Here is a 25,002-nt window from a genome sequence, read left to right as displayed (position 1 = left end):
TATGCAGCAAATAAAAGCGGCATCCCATCATCGCTGTCAGACCTCAGGCTGACCAATCACACATCGGCGGCAGCAACGCAAAAATAGCGCAAGACACAGAGGCTCATAACCGGCCTCGGCTTCATCTTTCATACGCCGGATCCAGAGGGGGGCGATGTGGCCTCTGATTAGGGCTCCTCACTGATTACACCGAACCACCATCACTTCTCTATCTTCTCCCGATACTTGCTCTTCGTCTGCTGCAGAAAATTCTGGAAAGCCGGTTCCTCGAGCCGGGCCTCAGCCACTACAGGGGGAGGGGAGAGAATATGGAAGATTATAGGAGCGGGACTTGAAGTTGCCTAAATTCCAAAAGGGAAGGGGTGGGGGGGTTGAAGGAGGCACCTCGTTTCCCAATCTTGGGGGGAAAGGAAGAGGGGCCAGGACTGAAAGGAGGTGCCTAAATTCCCAAAGGAAGCACGATTCCTGAAGAGAGAGGAGGTGCCTATATTGCCTAAGGGGAAAAAGGCACCTAGATTCCCAAAGAGAGGAGGAGCCTAAATTCCCATAGGAGAAAGGAGGCTCCTAAATAGAGAGGAGGTGCCCAAATTCCCCAAAAGGTGGGAAGGGGGTTGAAGGAGGGGGGTCGTATATTTCCCAAAGAGGGAGGAGGTGCCTAAATTCCCAAAGGAGTGGTGGGCCTATATCACCAAAGGGAAAGAGGGAGGAGGTCCCCAAGTTTCCAAAAATGTGGGGGTGGCCAAAGAAAGCACCTAAATTCCCAAAGGCGGGGCAGGAGTTGGAGGAGGTGCCTTTATTGCCAAAAGAGGAAGGGACTGGAGAGGAGTTGAACCCGAGCAATCCTGTATTATCAAAAATCTCACATATCCTTACTGAGCCCCCCCTATGCTGCGTCACACACACAAGTCCCATTTAAGTAAAAAAAAGTCTCACCAGAGTGGTCGATGTCGTCTGTGTCGCTGTCCTCTGGCTCCTCCTCTTCCATATTCCCGCGGGTCAGGATGAGATCTGATGGACCTTCGATTAACTCCTCTACAAACAAAGGGTGTATGATGGGAGAATTCTACAAGACAACCTTCTACCTCCCCCCCCACACCCAATCACAACTAGCGCTTCACAAAGCAGACCTGTCAAGGTGGCGCCGCCACCAGATGTTCACATATCACTCTACATAAAAGCGTCCTCCCACCACTGTTTATTACCTGTGGAAGGCGCGGGGTCCAGATCGACTGAGCCCATATCTCTATGGAGCCTGTTCAGCTGTTCCTCCTGTTCCTTCCTCTTCTCTTCCTCCTGATAATAGAAAACACAGATCAGGATATCATACGTAAAATCGTACCCACAGGGCCCTCCTCATCTATAGGGCCACACAAAAGATTAACATACCGCAGCTCTACGCAGACGTTCGTACTCTGGCCGATACTCTCTGTGAACGAACAGACAATTAAGGTTACAGCAGAATGGTGGACGGTGGAAAATTTCTTGTAGATCATTGGGAGACACAGGAGATCAGACTGTTGGGTTATACTGCCACCTACAGTAGGATTGGAAACTGGCTTTGCAAACCTGGGAAAGAGATGTCTCAAGACAAAAAGCCTACGAAGCACCAAGATCTAGTGCAATGCGTTCTTAGGAACCTGATTCTTGAGACCATTAGCTTGCATGATTATCTATCCAGGCCACCTAGATAGCTGCAGATTATGACCTTCTTATATTTTATTTTCTAAAAACATCTCACCCCATAACTTATCTCTGGTATAAAATAAATTGCGCTAATGAATGATAGAACAGATACATTGAAAAGGAGAGACTCCAGGTTCTGCTAGTTTTTCTATTCTCATGCAATTGTATACTTGGTTTGCTTTTCAGTATGTCGACCAGAAATATCCACAACATTTTGGCGAGCCAGCCAGGAGTGGACAGAGTCTCTACCATCAGGGAAGCAGACCACTGTATGCTGGCTACATAAGCTGCCCTCAAGCTCTCCTTTCCTTTGTTTCCCGTCTGTTTCCAAGGAAACCTGTCACTCTCAGACCCTTCTAGTTGGTAACGTATGTGGACATGTTTGTGTACACCTTCACGGGCTGGACAGAGTGTGAACAGGTTGTTGAAATATTCACAACAGGTCTTAATCACACAGTGAGAGGCATACGGCCTTTGAAACAGAATGGAAAGAGCAGAAACCTGGCCTCGGACAGGGCCAAGAGCCAAATGCTTTTCCAGACCCAGCTGTAGGCTTTGTCCCACGGAGTGGAAACTCCAGAGAGTTACACCAAGTGAAACAAGCTCTCTATTGCCTAGTGATAGACCTTGCAGGAAGCAGCCTTCTCCAACTTTTAGCATCATAGGAATCACAGATTCAGAGATATATGTCTTCTCTCCATCAGCCATACCAATAAAACCAAAGATCATGAAGCAAGATGGTAGATAAGTCCTGGAGACAGGAGATGCAGATGATCTGGCAGCACCCAAGAGGATTTTAGCAAAGTGGGAGTATCACATCCACCTGGGCCAGTCTGAAGCTATGAGGATCACCAGAATGCCCTACTATCTCAATCCTGCAAAGCAGACGAAGAAAAAGCTATAGACTAACCTGTCAAGTTGGTTATTGAACCTGGAGGCCAAAAAGACTACACCCAGTGTCCTACACCTTTGACATCGGTCGATGAATACCTTTGGGTGAAGGGGGGTCACTACCCTGACCATGCACTGCCAGCTGATGATATCTGCCAACTGTCTATATCTGGAATGTCCATTACTGACAAGGCTGAAACGTTCTGCTCCGGAGAGAAGGTGCCTTAGCAAGACTTCGTTCTTCTCTGATCGAGGTATGCACCACCAAAACATTGTCTGACTGAAACCAGATCAGTAGGATGATCCAATGCAGTAGAGCAAGCCAAAGAACCAGAATGCTGATCGGGATACGAAAGATGCATTGGGGCTCCTCTGACAACCAAGTCGCCAACAGCGTGCCCTCAAAAGATGGGAAGGAAGGCCTTTGACTCCAAAATTGACTCTTGAGCCACCAAGCCAAGGAAAACCTTGCCCTCAGCAACAAACACTTAAGCCTGTCCAAAGGCCAGGTGGACTTTTCCCACTATGACAGACAGCTGCGTTGTAGAGGTCTAGAGTGAAACTGGGCAAATGGACCTGCCCTCAAAAGAGGTCATTATCAGACCCAGGATTTTTATGCAAAAGATGGGAAGGAAGGACTTAGACTCCAGTGGTCCACTCCTGAGCCACCAAGCCAAGGAAAACCTGGTCCTTTAGCAACAACTCAGCCAGTCTAAAGGCCAGATGGACTTGTTCCACCATAACAGAAGGTTGCGTTGTAGGAGTCTGGACTGAAACTGGGCAAATGGATCTGCCTCAAAAGAGACCACCACCAGAACCAGGATCCTCATGCAAAAGCAGAGAGTAAGTCAATTACTGCAACGAGATGTTCTCATATCAGACCAGAGGGTCTAAAGTTTCTCCTGTAAAAGGAACACTCTGACCTAAGCCGTGTCTAGAACTAGATACTGCAGATCATGAGTCGGTACCAGATTCATCTGAACAGTTGTAGCGTCTGGACAGTCAAAGATGCATTGCCTGATAGAACCCATGCTGACTGTTCCCTCAACATGAGGTCATCTGAACCTCCAACATTGGAGATGTCATTGGAACACAGCAAGGCCAATACTGGTGCCAGCAGCTTTGTGAATAACCAAAAGGGCAGATGAGATGCCGAAGGGCAGGGCCACACACTGGTAGTGAAGGGGACCAAAAGCAAAGGGGTAGGAATCAGATTTGAAGGAAAGCTGGGGACATGAACGTAAGCATGCTTAATAGCCTCAAAAGCCAGACAAATTTGGTGGATTCCATATAGAATAGCTTAGAGCAGCCATTCTGAACCAGGATTCCATTCCTTCAGAAGTGGTTGGGGGTTTCTTGAGTTGTGGATACCTCACCGCCCATCTGGTGCTTGAATAGTTCTAGGTCCAACATCACATGGCATAACTGCAATGGTGACATTACCACCGTAAGTTGGGGTGGTAGTGGAATTCTTCCCATTGATCACCACGACTGTAATGGGCATCTTCCCAATGACCACCAATAGACTCATCTTAAGAGGGGTTCCTGGAGACCTTAAAATTATTCCAAGGGTTCCTTTAGGGCAGTGGTCCTCAACCCTGGTCCTCACTAACAGGCCAGGTTTGCAAGATAACTGAAATACATCCCAGGTGATATCATTTGCTGCTCAGTGATTGCAGTACTCTAGTCTGCATCTCCCCAAGGTAATACCTAAAATCTGGTCTGTTAGTAGGCCCTGAGGACCGGAGTTGAGGACCACTGCTTTAGGGCAGTGGCCTCCAAACTGCAGCCCTTTGCTTGCCTTTATCCGGCCCTTGGGGCATTAGTCCATCCACTGACCCCAACAATGGGGTACTATTCTTCTCATTGACACCATCAAAAGGGCAAAATTCCTCTCACTGACGCCCAACAATGGAGCACTAGTCCTCCCACTGTCACCCAACAACGGGGCACTAGTCCTCCCACTGTCACCCAACAACGGGGCACTAGTCCTCCCACTGACACCCAACAATCTGGCACTAGGCCTCCCACTGACACCAAAGGCAGGGCATTGTTTACTCCCACTGGACACCAGGACATTTTCTATTCCCACTGGCCTTCGTCCAGCCCCCTTAAGGTCTGAAGGACAGTAAAATGGCCCTATGTAAAGTCTGGAGACCCCTGCTTTAGGGTAATAAGGTAGAGAAAGACTGCCTTAGAGCTTTGAAATACAAGATGGGGTAGAGGCCCCCTCTGGATTTAGGAACAGTAAACAGGTTGGAGTAAAACCTCTGAAAATCAATTCTGCTACAGAACTAGGGGCAATGACACCTTGATCCAGGAGACTTGAGAAGGCCAAATGTAGATCTGCTAAATCAGGTGGATCAAGCATGCTGGGAGTAGGAGAGGTTATCCTGGACTAGTCAACAATATTTCTATTTTCAAGTTTCTGTATCCTCCTGCAGGCGGCAGGATAACCCAAAGGTTTAGAGCTTCCTTTGTCCATCAACAGGAAAGAAGAAAACAATTATTTTGGCTAGATATACCTACAATTCCTTGTAGAATTGGTTTATAAAAACCTTAATTAAAAGCTTATTGGGTCTTGTATGTAGACAATGAGGAAGAGACCCATTACATACCCAGAGGGTTCTTTGCTAAGCTTGGCTGCCATGTACTGACCGCCTCTTATCACTCACTTCTCATATTCTTCCACTGCCTCTGAAAGCTTGACGAAAAATTCATCCATCCCGGCTCCAGTCATTGCTGACACGCCAACCACCTAATGAGAGTCAAGAATGTAGACGGAGTGTCAGGACTGTGTGTGACTGCTCACACAAACAACCAACAGCGCATACAGCAAGCACGTTACCCGCAGTGCGTTGTAGAACTCATCCAGGACCAGGCTCATGGATCGGGTAAAGTTACTGACATAGGAGGTCTCCTGATTCAGAGCGTCCTGGAACGTCTCAAAGTCCTGCATCCACTCCAGTGCAAAGCTGTGATCGATTATGTCTGTCTACAAAAGGTATGTTATTACTGCCTGAGTCCCATCCCCACCAAAAGAGACCAATACTTTGGAGCCCATCCTGGGGACCCCACATTGCACTTCATGAATCTCATTCCCACCACCAGACATGATAAATACATCAGAGCCCATGCTGAGGACCCTCTATTGTACTACATGAATCCCATTCCCACCACCAGAAAGGATACATACACAGAAGCCCATCCTGGGGACTCCGCATTGCACTAAATTAATTTCATCCCCACCACCAGAGGCGATAAATACATAGGAGCCCATCCTGAGGACCATCCATTGTACTACCTGAATCCCATCCCCACAACAAACCATGATAAATACATAGGAGCCCATCCTGAGGACCATCCATTGTACTACCTGAATCCCATCCCCACTACAAGACATGATAAATACATAGGAGCCCATCCTGAGGACCATCCATTGTACTACCTGAATCCCATCCCCACAACAAACCATGATAAATACATAGGAGCCCATCCTGAGGACCATCCATTGTACTACCTGAATCCCATCCCCACTACAAGACATGATAAATACATAGGAGCCCATCCTGGGGACCTCATATTGTACTGCCTGAATCCCATCCCCACCACCATACATGATAAATACATAGGAGCCCATCCTGAGGACCATCCATTGTACTACCTGAATCCCATCCCCACAACAAGACATGATAAATACATAGGAGCCCATCCTGGGGACCCCACATTGCACTTCATGAATCTCATTCCCACCACCAGACATGATAAATACATCAGAGCCCATGCTGAGGACCCTCTATTGTACTACATGAATCCCATCCCCACCACCAGAAAGGATACATACACAGAAGCCCATCCTGGGGACTCCGCATTGCACTAAATTAATTTCATCCCCACCACCAGAGGCGATAAATACATAGGAGCCCATCCTGAGGACCATCCATTGTACTACCTGAATCCCATCCCCACAACAAACCATGATAAATACATAGGAGCCCATCCTGAGGACCATCCATTGTACTACCTGAATCCCATCCCCACTACAAGACATGATAAATACATAGGAGCCCATCCTGGGGACCTCATATTGTACTGCCTGAATCCCATCCCCACCACCATACATGATAAATACATAGGAGCCCATCCTGAGGACCATCCATTGTACTACCTGAATCCCATCCCCACAACAAGACATGATAGATAAATACATAGGAGCCCATCCTGGGGACCTCTTATTGTACTGCCTGAATCCCATCCCCACCACCATACATAATAAATACATAGGAGCCCATCCTGGGGACCTCCTATTGTACTGCCTGAATCCCATCCCCACCACTAGGGATGCACCGAAATTTCGGCCACCGAAATTTTCGGCCGAAAATGGGCCTATCTCATTTCGGCCGAAAATGGGTTAAAATGCCGAAATTAATGGCCGCAGCGCAGGTTTGAAAAGTCCCTGATTCTCCCGTCTGTAGGATAGGAGAATCAGTCTGTTCAATTAGAAGCTGTGGCTGCAGCAGAGCGCAGCGTCTGTGACCCCTCGTCTATCACACAGCCCAGCAGCGAGCAGTACTCACCCCTCCCAGACACGGACAGGAGAGGAGAAAGACATGCAGCTCATCCTCCTCCCCCTCCCACCCCAGTTTTTCTGTCTGCCCGGGGCCGCCCACTCTCCTATCTCGGCCTATGTGCAGGACAGAGAGGGGGATGTGGGCGGGAAATATGCAGAACAGCAAGCAGCTACATTCCAAGCCTCATGAATGAAATCTGAGCCATCCTTTTTTTTTTTTCTCTAGCAAAGCGTCCAATGACAACCAGTGAAACGTTGTTAAAACTCTTGGGCTATCTTGACCAGTATCTGCCAAAAGCTCCCTGTCTTTGAACTGAAAAGAAGCAGTGCAGAAATGGCAGTAACAAACACCAAATTATTCCAAACAGTTCAATTACTTTGCTGTTTGTAATGAAGTTTATTCTAATGTTTGAAATAATGTCAGTTTTTAAGACATGTACTTTATTTGAAGGTTAATTACCCTGAAGCAGCAAATTTACTTTTTTACTTTGTATGTATACACAATGTTTCATTTAAGTTTATGCAATTCTGTGTTCTATAGGAACATAAAAATAAATCTTGCATAAAAAAAAAAAAATTAACCCCTTTTGTACTGCATTAGTGCAACCAGTATCAGTGCAGCCAGGGTTAATTAACTGCCACTGGTCGGTCACTAATGCATCAGTGACAATACATTAACCCCCTCATGCTGCATAATACAAATACCATTGGTAATTAAATTAACCTCTTGCCAACCCATCACAGTACATTACAGTGACAGGGTGGCAGTGACAGGTGTACGTCGCTGCCTGTTTTTGGCGTATGCCCCTCTTCTATCTAATTTAAAATTATTTGGGGGAAAAAGTCATTTTCGGTTTCGGTTTCGGTTTTCGGCCAAGGGCATCCTGCATTTTCGGTTTCGGTTTCGGCCCAGAATTTTCATTTCGGTGCATCCCTACCCACCACCATACATAATACATAGGAGCCCATCCTGGGGACCTCTTATTGTACTGCCTGAATCCCATCCCCACCACCATACATAATACATAGGAGCCCATCCTAGGGACCTCATATTGTTCTGCCTGAATCCCATCCCCACCACCATACATAATAAATACATAGGAGCCCATCCTGAGGACCCACAGTTGTACTACATGAATCCCATTCCCACCACCAGGCATGATAAATACATAGGAACCCAACCTGAGGACCCTCCATTGTACTGCCTGAATCCCATCCCCACCACGAGACATGATACATAGGAACCCAACCTGAGGACCATCCATTGGTGGTGGGGATGGGATTCATGTAGTACAATGGAAGGTCCTCAGGATGGGCTCCTATGTATTTATCATGTCTGGTGGTGGGGGGATGGGATTCATGTAGTACAGACATGATAAATTCATAGGAGACCATCCTGAGGACCCCGCATTGTACTGCTTGATGCCCAACCGCCCCACCAGATACAACACTCAGGAGCCCCCATCCTTGGATTCCTCCATCTCACAATCACAGTTCACTGCGGACTACACACTGTACAAGGGGACAATACGAGTACAGACTTCCTGTCTATGGGACCTCACATGTATTACTCACCTTGTTCATGACAACTATGAATGGCAGTTTGGTCTTATACATGATGCTGGAAGAGAAGAAAACGTATCAGAAATAAACGGGCGATATCAGACAAGCGCACCCCCCTGCTCCAATTACAGCGTGTACCCCCTTCCCTCCACACTGCCATCAAAGCGTGTACCCCACTTCCCTTTGCAACGCCATCACAGTGTGCACCCCCCTTTCCCTCCGTACCGCGTGTACCCCCCTCCCCTTCGCACCGCCATCACAGCGTGCACCCCCCCTTTCCTCTGCACCACTATCACAGCGTGCACCCCCCTTCCCTCTGCAACGCTATCACAGCATGCATCCCCCCCCTTCCCTCTGCAACGCCATCCCAGCATGCACCCCCCCTTCTCTCTGCAACGCCATCCCAGCATGCACCCCCCCTTCTCTCTGCAACGCCATCACAGCGTGTACCCCACTTCCCTCCGCAACGCCATCACAGCGTGTACCCCCTTCCCTCCGCAACACCATCACGGCATTTACCCCAATTCCCTCCGCACCGCAATCACAGCGTGTACCCCCCCTTCCCTCCACACCGCCATCACAGCGTGTACCCCAATTACCTCTGCACCGCCATCACAGCGTGTACCCCAATTACCTCTGCACCGCCATCACAGCGTGTACCCACCCTCCCTCCACACCGCCATTCCAGCGTGTACCCACCCCTCCCTCTGCCTCGTTATCAGTGTGCCCCCCCCACTTCCCTCCGCACCGCCATCCCAGCTTGTACCCACCTTCCCTCCGCAGCCGCCATCCCAGCTTGTACCCACCTTCCCTCCGCACCACCATCCCAGCTTGTACTCACCTTCCCTCCACACCGCCATCACAGTGTGTACTCCCCCCTCCCTCCGTACCGCCATCACAGCGTGCAACCCTTCTTCCCTCCGCACCGCCATCACAGCGTGTACTCCCCCTCCCTCCGCACCGTTATCACAGCGTGCAACCCTCCTTCCCTCCGCACAGCCATCACTGCATGTACCCCCTTTCGCTCCACCATCCCAGCTTGCACCCTCCTTTCCGCTGCCATCACAGCGTGCACCACTTCCCTCTGCACCGCCATCACAGCTTGTACCCCTTCCTTCCCGCCATCACAGCGTGCACCCATTCTCTCTGCACCACCATCACAGCGTGCACCCCCCTTCCCTCCATACCACCATCCCAGCGTGTACCCCCCCTCTCCCCGCCATCCCAGCGTGTACCCCCCCCTCTCCCCGCCATCCCAGCGTGTATGCCCCCTTCCCTTCGCACCGTCATCCCAGCATGTAACCCCCCCTTTCCTCCGCACCGCCATCACAACGTGTACCCCCCCCTCCCTCCGCACTGCCATCTTGTGTTACCATGACAGCGCCACCATCATTACACTCACCTGCAGGCGTACAGCATGTTGGACATGAAGGTGACGGGGTTTACGCTGCGCGAGGTATCCATCACATACACCACCACAGAGGGGAAGGAGGAGGCCTGGGGAAGAAAACAACATTGACCAATAACAAAGCAGAATCAGATCACCTGACCTGGATCAGGAGGATTCCCAGTGATCTGCTCATTGCAGACGATGGTCCATGCCAGGGGCCCGTTCAATCTGACCTCCGGCTCTCCCTCCCCTGACTGCATTGCATATAGTAATAGGGAGACAGAAAAGCACCTCTAAGTGTAAGATTTATTTAGTAAGGGATAACAGTAAAGACAATGGAGAACTCACAAGGAGGTGGTAAAAATAAGGCTCATCTGTAGAAGTTAGTATCCCGGTGGAATAAATGTGTAAGTCATGCTGATCCAAAACTGCAACAGCCGCGGTGTGACAGGAAGAGATGCCGGCTCGTTCCATGTTGTTCCGGGTGAAGAGGATGGAGGGCAGCGTGGAATGCAGCGTCAAGGATGGCGTGTTTATTCTATCTTTTCATGTGACAACACTGAAGAAATGACACTTTGCTACAATGTAAAGTAGTGAGTGTACAGCTTGTATAACAGTGTAAATTTACTGTCCCCTCAAAATAACTCAACACACAGCCATTAATGTCTAAACCGCTGGCAACAAAAGTGAGTACACCCCTAAGTCAAAATGTCCAAATTGGGCTATAGAAGCTGAGGGTAAAGGTGATGGACTGGCCAAGCATGTCTCCAGACCTAAACCCTATTGAGCATCTGTGGGGCATCCTCAAACAGAAGGTGGAGGAGCGCAAGGTCTCTAACATCCACCAGCTCTGTGATGTCGTCATGGAGGAGTGGAAGAGGACTCCAGTGGCAACCTGTGAAGCTCTGGTGATCTCCATGCCCAAGAGGGTTAAGGCAGTACTGGAAAATAATGGCGGCCACAAAAAATATTGACACATTGGGCCCAATTTGGACATTTTCACTTAGGGGTGTACTCACTTTTGTTGCCAGTGGTTTACACATTAATGGCTGTGTGTTGAGTTATTTTGAGGGGACAGTAAATTTACACTGTTATACAAGCTGTACACTCACTACTTTACATTGTAGCAAAGTGTCATCTCTTCAGTGTTGTCACATGAAAAGATAGAATAAAATATTTCCAGAAATGTGAGGGGTGTACTCACTTTTGTGAGATACTGTGTGTGAGTGTGTGTGTATATATATTATATATACACACACACACACACATATACAATATATATATATATATATTTGGTGTATATATATATATATACACACACATATACACACACACACACACAATATATACATATTAGAGATCGACTGATTATCGGCAAAATATATCGAGGGCCGATCTGCACTTTCCCCAATATATTGGAATCAGCCCCTGAGGTGACCGATATTTAGGGAAAGTGCTGTACCGGAGTGATTCCTGCAGCTAGAGGCATCACCCCGGTACCGGCGTCCATAGCTGACGGTTGGCTGTCTTGTAATGACAACCGATGCGGCTGAGAAGCCGCTCAGTTGTCATTACAAGGAGCGGGAGCGAGACGTCCTCCTCCCGTCGCTCGCCCGGGTCTCCCGTCCCGCCTTCACGGCTGCTGAAGAGAAGACCTAATCAAAGCCGCATTCGGCTCTGATCGGGTCCCCATGCAAAAACCCGGAAGTGATGTCATGACATCGCTTCCGGGTACTCGGCGCCAGATTCAAAAAAAATGACAGCGTTCAAAACAGCCAAACTTGGCGTTTTGAAAGCTTTAAGTACAGAGGAGGGGTTTGGGGTCTTTTAGACCCCCAGATCCCTCCACAAGAGTACCTGTAAGATAATCCTTCTGTTTTTACCCATACATTAATTAGTGCGTGTGATTTTATTTATTCTCATTTACCCGTGTTCTTTTATCCTTCTGTTTTTTTTATATTTGCATATATCACGTATACCTCATTTAGTCTTTATACCTATTGTGATCCTCCTGTATTGTATTATCAGCCATTCAAACCAACCTCCCCACTCTTCCCATCCAATCACTGTATGCCCAATTGCTATTCATCCTATCTAAAGAGATTGTAAACCTCCTAATAAATAAAATATATTATAATATATATATATATATATATAATAATAATAATAATAATAATAAAACCCTGTAGGACAAAGGCATGATGATGAGCTAGCACGGATCACATACTAGCTCATTATAAAATACTCTACTTCCCTTAGAAGGAAGCCCTTCCAGCGGCGCCGCTCACCGATGAGACAGCGGACATGTTCACCCGTCTTCTTTCTGGGTTCGCCTCCTCCGGCCGTCTGATTGGCTGCAGCCACAATGACACATGGGAACCCCAGTTCACAACACAGGGCTCTGAAGGAACGGCACGGGGTTGCTATTTCTTCAGAGCGCATTCGTCAGTGATGTCATCGGCTGTATGCAATTTAAATATCTCCTAAAGGGTGCAAGTTTAGGAGATCTATACAGCACCTATAGGTAAGGCTTATAATAGGATCACCTATAGGTACAAGTTACAGAGGAGGGGGGGGGGGGGTTTACTTCCTCTTTAAACTTGGCTCCCCTTCACTCTCATTACACTTGCTCAGAACGTTAGCCCCTTTAGGATACAGTTTTTATCTGGACACGTCACTTTTTTGAAAGAACTTCATGGATTGGCCTCTAATAGGTCCTACATGTGCTAATCCTGAACACATGTTTTATACATTTACATTGTCTGCATTGCATAGAGTAGCACAGAGGCCCAGTGGTCACCTTACCACAATGGGAGGGGCCCCACCGGGGAACTCACCAAGGCTTCTGTAATGATGGCTCCAGAGGCCGACCATGTGAAGACTTCGATCTGCCCCGGGGTGTCGATCACAACATACCTACAGGATGGAGAGAAGACAGTCTATTGGTGGGACAATGAGATCAGGAAATGGCAGCAGCTCCGCTGGGGCGGGCACATGGGAGGAGCTAATCATTATCACATTCTGAATGCCAGCAAACGGGAGCCAATAAGAAAGGTCTAAAACCAGGCTGGGCAGCCCCCTTTCCCTCCACAAATCTTAAAGCATCTTTTGCATTGGGTCACATGACATCCCGGGTCCTCTCTCTCCTCCAGTGGTCTTCAGTGTTACACCTACTGACCAGGAGCCCCCAGGGGGCGTGTCTCTGCCACCATGGATACTCAGGGAGAAGGTCAGGTGATGGTGGACGTTATTCAACCCTGGAGAGGAGCCCATCTAGCAGCCTAAATTAATTTCAACGATGGAAAAAGTATTTCACCCCCTCAACCAGTCCGCCTGCCTCAGATACCCACCCCTGACCAGCCCCCGTCTCAGATACCTGCCCCCGACCAGTCTGCCTGCCTCAGATACCCACCCCTGACCAACCCCCCTGCCTCAGAGACCGGCCCCCGACCAGTCCGCCTGCCTCAGATACCCACCCCTGACCAGCCCCCGTCTCAGATACCTGCCCCCGACCAGTCCGCCTGCCTCAGATACCCACCCCTGACCAGCCCCCCTGCCTCAGAGACCGGCCCCCGACCAGTCTGCCTGCCTCAGATACCCACCCCTGACCAGCCCCCGTCTCAGATACCTACCTGCCCCCGACCAGTCCGCCTGCCTCAGATACCCACCCCTGACCAGCCCCCCCTGCCTCAGAGACCGGCCCCCGACCAGTCCGCCTGCCTCAGATACCCACCGTCTCAGATACCTGCCCCCGACCAGCCCCCCTGCCTCAGATACTGTTAAACTTTCAGTGCAAAATAGAAATACATTTTTATTATTACAGGTCAAGAATTGTGAACTTTGAGGCCTCCATTGACCTTGCTACATATTGAGTCAAAACTCTTTCAGTTTGAAACACACATTGCGTCCATTGTTTGACATGGTTTTGTTTGCCTGAACTTTGAGATGAGAAGCTGTGTCATCTGCCCCAAAAGGAAAATGTGTTTGACAAACTTTTAAATACAATACTCAGAAAGACAGATAAATAAATCGCTTATCACAGGTGGATCGGCCTTTGGGGGAAAAGGTTTACATAAGACATCCTTCCCCTGGTCTTGAAACACGAAAAACCAGAGAGGTCGTAAAACTTTATGTTCAGGCCATGACTCACACAATGGGCGAAACTCAATTTCAGGATAACACCTGTGTTCAACCATACACCATGCAAGTAAACTATTGTTTCCACCCTGAGAAGACAAACAAAACTGTCTGGACAAAGACGAGAATCTGTCATTTATTTACCTAAACACAAACAGGGGGATAAAGTTGTTGAAATCTACACGGAGTCACATAAACATTGTCACTTAGATTGATGAGAACTGCAAATCTCAAAATGAATTTCAGAAAATCATAAATTGATATCTCTGCCCCATCATATACAAAAGGTGTTATGGAACTATGATGTTATGACAACCTCCTACTGAGAAGTACATTATATTCTATCATATAGTAGTGTCAAATGGTCAGAAATTTCACCCATATTTTATCATCCAGTCCAAATCATAAATGTACTGTTGTTAACATAGTAATCCCTTAAATGGATAATACTCTAATTGGAAACAAACCATGTATAGAAAAAGTTACATATACAAGCTGTTGTGTATCAATATATATAACTGTATATGTATCTATACAATTCTTACTGCTACTAATTGAAGTCTTGGGTTAAAAAGTAAAGTCCAATATATATATTACATAAGATATATTAAATATTAGAATAGTGTTACCAAGATTAATCTTTATTCAGATACCTGGTGGATTAAATGGACGTCATAGATGAGAGCATGATTACATTTTATGTTTTTTTTATAATAGTCTTAAATGGAGAAATTTTTAATTAATTTTAATATACTGGTTAACCAAGAGGTGTCACCCTATGACATCACCAGTTAATGAATAAGATGTTCCAACCAATAGGAATAATGTTCCTCCCACTGGGTTTGGCTTATGATAATTTTTACTGCCCTTTTGTTCAACACAAAATAAAAAGAAACCAGAGATGTAATAAGAGAACACAACACAACACAACAGACACACACAAGACACAAGACACATCACACTTACAACATACACATTACTAACAGCCATGCATAGACTCATCTACACAGACGCCATCTTGGTCCACCCTGTATCTGAACCTTTGAGGGACGCCAAAAGAAGCTCCTCCCTAATTGGCCACCATCTTGGAAATGCAGCCATCTTAAAGGAACCTGGTAACTACTATTCTAAGCTAAGCGGCCATTTTAAATATGGTAATTATGCCTTGCTGTTATTTGATTATTATTCAATATTGTTTATGTACTTCCTTAAATGTTTTACATTTCCTATTTAAAGGGTAACGAAAGTACAATCCCAGCCGTATAAACCATATGTAGATTTTTCTCTAAAGAGATGATTTTTGTTTTTATAACATTTTTTAATATCAGATTAAGCGCATTATTTGCAATTTTACGTCTTCCGTTTTGCATGGCTTATTCTCACTTCATCTGCAGTGGAATGACTTTCGGCCATGTGATTCGCAGACTATTGTGGTCTGATTATATAGAATATTAATGTATGGTTCATACTACACCTGGGAAAAACATAATCTTGTTTTATTTTACTTCATCGTTTAGCTAAATATCACATTGCATTTATCGTTTTAAGTTGGTATTTTATGTAAGGTTATCTCTTTGTGTCACTCAAGTATGATCATTTATGGTGAAAATATGTCTTGCGAATAAATATTCTTATATATATATTCCCTACTGTAGACTGCTTCACTAAGATTGGTATATGCTTTTAAAAAGAAATTAACTGATATAAAAAAAAGAACTTGGGAAAATTGCGTGGTATACTATGAGTGTCTGAACAAAATTAATTGGGTTTTTTTTCTTAGATATTAAATTATTTGCCGTAATCGGCTGGAGGCACTGCGTCATAATTCTATTGATAGTTCAGACACCGCCTTTTAGTAATAAATTAAAAATAGTCAAATTTTATACCAAAACGCACAACAATACCCACCCCTGACCAGTCCACCTGCCTCAGAGACCGGCCCCCGACCAGTCCGCCTGCCTCAGAGACCGGCCCCCGACCAGTCCACCTGCCTCAGAGACCGGCCCCCGACCAGTCCGCCTGCCTCAGAGACCGGCCCCCGACCAGTCCGCCTGCCTCAGAGACCGGCCCCCGACCAGTCCGCCTGCCTCAGATACCCACCCCTGACCAGCCCCCCTGCCTCAGAGACCGGCCCCCGACCAGTCCGCCTGCCTCAGATACCCACCGTCTCAGATACCTGCCCCCGACCAGTCCGCCTGCCTCAGATACCCACCCCTGACCAGCCCCCGTCTCAGATACCTGCCCCGACCAGTCCGCCTGCCTCAGATACCCACCCCTGACCAGCCCCCCTGCCTCAGAGACCGGCCCCCGACCAGTCCGCCTGCCTCAGAGACCGACCCCGACCAGTCCGCCTGCCTCAGAGACCGGCCCCCGACCAGTCCGCCTGCCTCAGAGACCCGCCCCCGACCAGTCCGCCTGCCTCAGATACCCGCCCCCGACCAGTCCCCCTGCCTCAGATACCCGCCCCCGACCAGTCCGCCTGCCTCAGATACCAGCCAACGACCAGTCCGCCTACCTCAGATACCGGCCCCCGACCAATCCCCCTGCCTCAGATACCTGCCCCTAACCAGTCCCTTTGCCTCAGATACCCGCCCACGACCAGTCCGCCTGCCTCAGATACCAGCCCACGACCAGTCCGCCTACCTCAGATACCGGCCCCCGACCAATCCCCCTGCCTCAGATACCTGCCCCTAACCAGTCCCTTTGCCTCAGATACCCGCCCACGACCAGTCCGCCTGCCTCAGATACCAGCCCACGACCAGTCCGCCTACCTCAGATACCGGCCCCCGACCAATCCCCCTGCCTCAGACCAGCCCCCCGCCTCAGATACCGGCCCCCGACCAGTCCCCCTGCCTCAGATACCGGCCCCCGACCAGTCCACCTGCCTCAGATACCGGCCCCCGACCAGTCCCCCTGCCTCAGATACCGGCCCCCGACCAGTCCCCCTGCCTCAGATACCGGCCCCCGACCAGTCCACCTGCCTCAGATACCAGCCCCCGACCAGTCCCCCTGCCTCAGATACCAGCCCCTGTATTGAAGAGAAGCAGGAGCCCCAGCACACCAGTAGCAGTGGTGGACCTTGTAGAAATGTTCTGCTGGACGGATATTTCTAACCAATTGTGTCCCGTGCAATGAGGACCTCTGGTGTTGGGTAAACATCCATTACCTAGATGTCATAGCTGAGAGCCGGCGCCATGAAAACTCACCGACAGTTCTTCTGCCTCTTCTCGATGAACTTCACCACCTGGAACAAGATCACTGTTACCATGTGACTCCAGGAAACCAATCACATTGAAGAAATGTTACTCCAAGGAGGAAGAAGAAAACATGAACATAGGTGACTGCTAAGGGGCCCTGGAGGAAAGGAGACAACGCAGCTTATAAAAGGAAAGAAGAGCCAAGGTGGGGGAGGGGACACTCACCTGATCGAAACGCGTTGCAAAGAGGTTGAGGGCCGTGACAATCCCACCATTAGGGCCCAATCCGTATCTGTGGAGGGAGCTCAGGAAACCACCAAACACTGACCAAGCAAATCATAAAACGGGGACTCCCTCTCTGTGCCTGTGTCCCCATAGAACCTCCCCTTCCATGTCCCCATAAACAACCCCCCCATAGACAACCCCCCCCCACCATGTCCCCATAGACAACCCCCCTCCCCTTTGTGTCCCCATAGACAACCCCCCCTCCGTGTCCCCATAGACAACCCCCCTCCCCTTTGTGTCCCCATAGACAACCCCCCCCCCCCCCGTGTCCCCATAGACAACCCCCCCTCCCCTTTGTGTCCCCATAGACAACCCCCCCTCCCCTTTGTGTCCCCATAGACAACCCCCCCCCCCCCCCGTGTCCCCATAGACAACCCCCCCCCCCGTGTCCCCATAGACAACCCCCCCCCCGTGTCCCCATAGACAACCCCCTCCGTCTCCCCATAGACAACCCCCTCCGTCTCCCCATAGACAACGCCCCCCCTCCATGTCCCCATAGACAACAGGGTATCTCTGATCTCTGCGGGAAGGATACTGCTTCATCACCTCCTTGTAGTTCACAGTGTCCCGAATATCTGCAGAGAGACAAACAGATCATCACATCGCCCCCTACTGGGAGTCCAGAGAAACTACAATCATCTATAGGGGATTTACTACATACTAGGTGGGGAAGGGGATTATAGTACATATCTATGTTGGCGGGGAAGGGGATCTCGTTGATGGTGGGGTCCAGGTTGATGGGTAGGAGGAGGGGATTGTAGTACATACCTATGTTGGCGGGGAAGGGGATCTCGTGGACGGCGGAGTCCAGGTTGATGGGTAGGGGGGGGGGGGGATTGTAGTACATACCTATTTTAGCGGGGAAGGGGATCTCGTGGACAGCGGGGTCCAGGTTGATGGTGTATGGGGTGGGGGAGGGGATTGTAGTACATGCCTATGTTGGAGGGAAGGGGATCTTGTGGGAGGCGGAGTCCAGGTTGATGGTGTAGGGGGAGGGGATTGTAGTACATATCTTTGTTGGCACGGAAGGGGATCTCGTGGACGGCAGGGTCCAGGTTGATGGTGTAGGGGATTGTAGTACATACCTATGTTGGCGGGGAAGGGGATCTCGTGGACGGCGGGGGTCCAGGTTGATAGTGTAGGGGGGGGAGGGGATTGTAGTACATACCTGTGTTGGCGGGGACAGGGGAATTTCGTGGATGGCGGCATCCAGGTTGATGGTGTAGGGGGAGGGGATTGTAGTACATACCTATGTTGGAGGGAAAGGGATCTCATGGACGGCGGGGTCCAGGTTGATGGTGTAGGGCAGGGGTGGGGAACCTACGTCCCGGGGGCCGTATGCGGCTCTCAAAGTCATTTGGTCCGGCCCCCCGAGAAGCTGAGTCTGTGTCTCCCAGCTGATCTGTCAGAACGGAGCCGATGCTTCCTGTATAGTTCAGGCTCCGTTCTGACAGTCTGAGTGAGTCACAGGCGGAGTGATATCAAATGCACTCCGCCTGTGACCAATACAGGAAACATCGCCTCTTCCTCCAGCGCGGCGCTGCTGCACACTACACTTCTCCTAGCCAGCTTTTCCCACCAGCAGTACTCACAGCAGTACCAGCCAGAGTCAGCAGTACCCACAACAGTACCAGCCAGCAGTACCTACAGCACAGTGCCAGCCAGCAGTACAAGCCAGTAGTACCAACCAGCAGTACCTACAGCACAGTACCAGCCTGAATCAGCAAAACCCACAGCAGTACCAGCCTGAACCAGCAGTACCAGCCAGCAGTTCTTTTCAAAACTTACCACCACAAAGTCGACTGACCAGACTCCAGGAAAACCAGTTGCGAGTAGCAACATCACCAATACCAGCTAACATCACACACCTCACCAAAGAGAAGCAGTTGCAGCCATCACATTAGGGGTGAGATAATTAAATGTTTGACCAAATATAACAGGCTCATTTTTAAGGTGATAATTTTGTACGGCCCCCGAATGGTTTTATAAATACCCAAATGGCCCTTGGCAGAAAAAAGGTTCCCCACCCCTGGTGTAGGGGGAGGGGATTGTAGTACATACCTATGTTGGCGGGGAAGGGGATCTCGTGGACGGCGGGGTCCAGGTTGATGGTGTAGGGGGGAGGGGATTGTATTACATACCTATGTTGGCGGGGAAGGGGGATCTCGTGGACGGCGGGGTCCAGGTTGATGGGGGAGGGGATTGTAGTACATACCTATGTTGGCGGGGAAGGGGATCTCGTGGACGGCGGGGTCCAGGTTGATGGTGTTGGGGGGAGGGGATTGTAGTACATACCTATGTTGGCGGGGAAGGGGATCTCGTGGACGGCGGGGTCCAGGTTGATGGTGTAGGGGGGAGGGGATTGTAGTACATACCTATGTTGGCGGGGAAGGGGATCTCGTGGACGGCGGGGTCCAGGTTGATGGTGTGGGGGGGAGGGGATTGTATTACATACCTATGTTGGCGGGGAAGGGGATCTCGTGGACGGCGGGGTCCAGGTTGATGGGGGAGGGGATTGTAGTACATACCTATGTTGGCGGGGAAGGGGATCTCGTGGACGGCGGGGTCCAGGTTGATGGTGTAGGGGGGGAGGGGATTGTAGTACATACCTATGTTGGCGGGGAAGGGGATCTCGTGGACGGCGGGGTCCAGGTTGATGGGGGAGGGGATTGTAGTACATACCTATGTTGGCGGGGAAGGGGGATCTCGTGGACGGCGGGGTCCAGGTTGATGGGGGAGGGGATTGTAGTACATACCTATGTTGGCGGGGAAGGGGATCTCGTGGACGGCGGGGTCCAGGTTGATGGTGTTGGGGGGAGGGGATTGTAGTACATACCTATGTTGGCGGGGAAGGGGATCTCGTGGACGGCGGGGTCCAGGTTGATGGTGTAGGGGGGAGGGGATTGTAGTACATACCTATGTTGGCGGGGAAGGGGATCTCGTGGACGGCGGGGTCCAGGTTGATGGTGTGGGGGGGAGGGGATTGTATTACATACCTATGTTGGCGGGGAAGGGGATCTCGTGGACGGCGGGGTCCAGGTTGATGGGGGAGGGGATTGTAGTACATACCTATGTTGGCGGGGAAGGGGATCTCGTGGACGGCGGGGTCCAGGTTGATGGTGTAGGGGGGGAGGGGATTGTAGTACATACCTATGTTGGCGGGGAAGGGGATCTCGTGGACGGCGGGGTCCAGGTTGATGGGGGAGGGGATTGTAGTACATACCTATGTTGGCGGGGAAGGGGATCTCGTGGACGGCGGGGTCCAGGTTGATGGTGTAGGGGGGAGGGGATTGTATTACATACCTATGTTGGCGGGGAAGGGGGATCTCGTGGACGGCGGGGTCCAGGTTGATGGGGGAGGGGATTGTAGTACATACCTATGTTGGCGGGGAAGGGGATCTCGTGGACGGCGGGGTCCAGGTTGATGGTGTTGGGGGGAGGGGATTGTAGTACATACCTATGTTGGCGGGGAAGGGGATCTCGTGGACGGCGGGGTCCAGGTTGATGGTGTAGGGGGGAGGGGATTGTAGTACATACCTATGTTGGCGGGGAAGGGGATCTCGTGGACGGCGGGGTCCAGGTTGATGGTGTGGGGGGGAGGGGATTGTATTACATACCTATGTTGGCGGGGAAGGGGATCTCGTGGACGGCGGGGTCCAGGTTGATGGGGGAGGGGATTGTAGTACATACCTATGTTGGCGGGGAAGGGGATCTCGTGGACGGCGGGGTCCAGGTTGATGGTGTAGGGGGGGAGGGGATTGTAGTACATACCTATGTTGGCGGGGAAGGGGATCTCGTGGACGGCGGGGTCCAGGTTGATGGGGGAGGGGATTGTAGTACATACCTATGTTGGCGGGGAAGGGGGATCTCGTGGACGGCGGGGTCCAGGTTGATGGGGGAGGGGATTGTAGTACATACCTATGTTGGCGGGGAAGGGGATCTCGTGGACGGCGGGGTCCAGGTTGATGGTGTTGGGGGGAGGGGATTGTAGTACATACCTATGTTGGCGGGGAAGGGGATCTCGTGGACGGCGGGGTCCAGGTTGATGGTGTAGGGGGGAGGGGATTGTAGTACATACCTATGTTGGCGGGGAAGGGGATCTCGTGGACGGCGGGGTCCAGGTTGATGGTGTGGGGGGGAGGGGATTGTATTACATACCTATGTTGGCGGGGAAGGGGATCTCGTGGACGGCGGGGTCCAGGTTGATGGGGGAGGGGATTGTAGTACATACCTATGTTGGCGGGGAAGGGGATCTCGTGGACGGCGGGGTCCAGGTTGATGGTGTAGGGGGGGAGGGGATTGTAGTACATACCTATGTTGGCGGGGAAGGGGATCTCGTGGACGGCGGGGTCCAGGTTGATGGGGGAGGGGATTGTAGTACATACCTATGTTGGCGGGGAAGGGGATCTCGTGGACGGCGGGGTCCAGGTTGATGGGGGAGGGGATTGTAGTACATACCTATGTTGGCGGGGAAGGGGATCTCGTGGACGGCGGGGTCCAGGTTGATGGGGGAGGGGATTGTAGTACATACCTATGTTGGCGGGGAAGGGGATCTCGTGGACGGCGGGGTCCAGGTTGATGGGGGAGGGGATTGTAGTACATACCTATGTTGGCGGGGAAGGGGATCTCGTGGACGGCGGGGTCCAGGTTGATGGTGTTGGGGGGAGGGGATTGTAGTACATACCTATGTTGGCGGGGAAGGGGATCTCGTGGACGGCGGGGTCCAGGTTGATGGTGTGGGGGGAGGGGATTGTAGTACATACCTATGTTGGCGGGGAAGGGGATCTCGTGGACGGTGGGGTCCAGGTTGATGGGGGAGGGGATTGTAGTACATACCTATGTTGGCGGGGAAGGGGATCTCGTGGACGGCGGGGTCCAGGTTGATGGGGGAGGGGATTGTAGTACATACCTATGTTGGCGGGGAAGGGGGATCTCGTGGACGGCGGGGTCCAGGTTGATGGGGGAGGGGATTGTAGTACATACCTATGTTGGCGGGGAAGGGGATCTCGTGGACGGCGGGGTCCAGGTTGATGGTGTGGGGGGAGGGGATTGTAGTACATACCTATGTTGGCGGGGAAGGGGATCTCGTGGACGGCGGGGTCCAGGTTGATGGTGTGGGGGGGAGGGGATTGTAGTACATACCTATGTTGGCGGGGAAGGGGATCTCGTGGACGGCGGGGTCCAGGTTGATGGGGGAGGGGATTGTAGTACATACCTATGTTGGCGGGGAAGGGGATCTCGTGGACGGCGGGGTCCAGGTTGATGGTGTGGGGGGGAGGGGATTGTAGTACATACCTATGTTGGCGGGGAAGGGGATCTCGTGGACGGCGGGGTCCAGGTTGATGGGGGAGGGGATTGTAGTACATACCTATGTTGGCGGGGAAGGGGATCTCGTGGACGGCGGGGTCCAGGTTGATGGGGGAGGGGATTGTAGTACATACCTATGTTGGCGGGAAGGGGATCTTGTGGACGGCGGGGTCCAGGTTGATGGTGTGGGGGGGAGGGGATTGTAGTACATACCTATGTTGGCGGGGAAGGGGATCTCGTGGACGGCGGGGTCCAGGTTGATGGGGGAGGGGATTGTAGTACATACCTATGTTGGCGGGGAAGGGGGATCTCGTGGACGGCGGGGTCCAGGTTGATGGGGGAGGGGATTGTAGTACATACCTATGTTGGCGGGGAAGGGGATCTCGTGGACGGCGGGGTCCAGGTTGATGGTGTAGGGGGGGGGGGAGGGGATTGTAGTACATCATACCTATGTTGGCGGGGTCCAGGTTGATGGTGTAAGGGGAGGGGATTGTAGTACATACCTATGTTGGCGGGGAAGGGGATCTCATGGACAGCGGGGTCCAGGTTGATGGTGTAGGGGGGGGAGGGGATTGTAGTACATCATACCTATGTTGGTGGGGTCCAGGTTGATGGTGTAGGGGGAGGGGATTGTAGTACATACCTATGTTGGCGGGGAAGGGGATCTCATGGACAGCGGGGTCCAGGTTGATGGTGTAGGGGGGGAGGGGATTGTAGTACATCATACCTATGTTGGCGGGGTCCAGGTTGATGGTGTAGGGGGGAGGGGATTGTAGTACATACCTATGTTGGCGGGGAAGGGGATCTCGTGGACGGCGGGGTCCAGGTTGATGGTGTAGGGGGGGAGGGGATTGTAGTACATCATACCTATGTTGGCGGGGTCCAGGTTGATGGTGTAGGGGGAGGGGATTGTAGTACATACCTATGTTGGCGGGGAAGGGGATCTCATGGACAGCGGGGTCCAGGTTGATGGTGTAGGGGGGGAGGGGATTGTAGTACATCATACCTATGTTGGCGGGGTCCAGGTTGATGGTGTAGGGGGAGGGGATTGTAGTACATACCTATGTTGGCGGGGAAGGGGATCTCGTGGACGGCGGGGTCCAGGTTGATGGTGTAGGGGGCGCAGTCTTTCCCATGTAGATAGGAGGTCAGTCTCTGTAGGGGGAGAATAGAAGACATTGTAGGAATACACATCTCATCCTAGCCAATCACAGCGCGCCATTCCGTGGGCGAAGGGTTTACAGATCGGTCCTGGAATCTGAACCAATCAAGGAGCAGCACACCCAATAGGAGGGCACAGCCTGTACTTCCGGGAACGGTGGTCATGTGACTCTCCCCTGATTGGCTCAGAGCTGTCACATGGGGGCGGGAAATATAAAGAGCTGACACATGTCCTCCCTGGTGAAGATGTGTATGAAGAAAACCTGTCCCCACAGAGAAGAGGGGGGGCCCCCATCCCCCACACACTGACCTGGGTGAAGGTGGTCTTCCCGGAGCCCGCCATCCCCAGTACGATCAGACATATCGGGGCATCGCCATTCTCTCCTCCACCCTCCGCCATCTTACTACTCCAACTCATATGTCACTTCCGCCTTCACACAGCTTTATTAGCAATGGACAGAAATGAGAGCAAGGGTGGAGAGATGGGAGGATCACTAGAAGAGACTCCGCCCCACATGCACCAACATAGGCCGTACATTGGGGGCGGGCATGGTCATTGGGCGGAGCTCTGCGCTCTGTGATAGGTAGAGGGAGGGGAGCCTGGGCGGTCCTTATAGGATCCTCGATTATAGAGGGGCACGGGGGTCCCAGAGGGACTACAACTCCCAACATAGCATTTCACTGACCCCCTAGAGGGACTACAACTCCCAGCATGTCCTGTCACTGCGACATAGAGGGACTACAACCCCCAACACCCCCTGTCACTGCCTCCTAGAGGGACTACAACTCCCAACATAGCCTGTCACTGACCCCCTAGA

General features: G+C 51.1%; 1 protein-coding gene across 5 annotated transcripts; it reads right to left on the bottom strand.

Annotated features, from left to right (window-relative positions):
* On the bottom strand, positions 1-24,632 carry GPN1 (GPN-loop GTPase 1). Of its 5 annotated transcripts, XM_082252019.1 has the most exons (14): positions 24,495-24,632; positions 24,085-24,178; positions 18,252-18,291; positions 17,657-17,723; positions 17,441-17,478; positions 12,935-13,013; positions 10,110-10,204; positions 8,720-8,765; positions 5,423-5,569; positions 5,250-5,332; positions 1,387-1,426; positions 1,203-1,293; positions 934-1,032; positions 1-286 (listed from the first exon to the last, which is right to left on the bottom strand). In XM_082252019.1, the coding sequence occupies exons 1-14, from the start codon at positions 24,600-24,602 to the stop codon at positions 201-203; spliced, it is 1,113 nt and encodes a 370-aa protein (XP_082108145.1). In that variant the 5' UTR covers positions 24,603-24,632; the 3' UTR covers positions 1-200. The 5 variants fall into 5 exon arrangements, with proteins under 5 accessions (XP_082108145.1, XP_082108146.1, XP_082108148.1 ...); XM_082252020.1 differs by lacking the exon at positions 24,085-24,178 and having other exon boundaries at positions 24,495-24,564; XM_082252022.1 differs by lacking the exons at positions 24,085-24,178; positions 24,495-24,632 and adding an exon at positions 23,527-23,562.
* Between the last annotated feature and the right edge of the window lie 370 nt (positions 24,633-25,002).

The sequence above is a fragment of the Pelophylax lessonae genome (assembly GCF_965119305.1).
Source record: "Pelophylax lessonae genome assembly, chromosome: 3".
In the NCBI taxonomy this organism is placed as follows: domain Eukaryota; kingdom Metazoa; phylum Chordata; class Amphibia; order Anura; family Ranidae; genus Pelophylax; species Pelophylax lessonae.
This window is presented reverse-complemented; position numbering and strand designations above follow the sequence as displayed.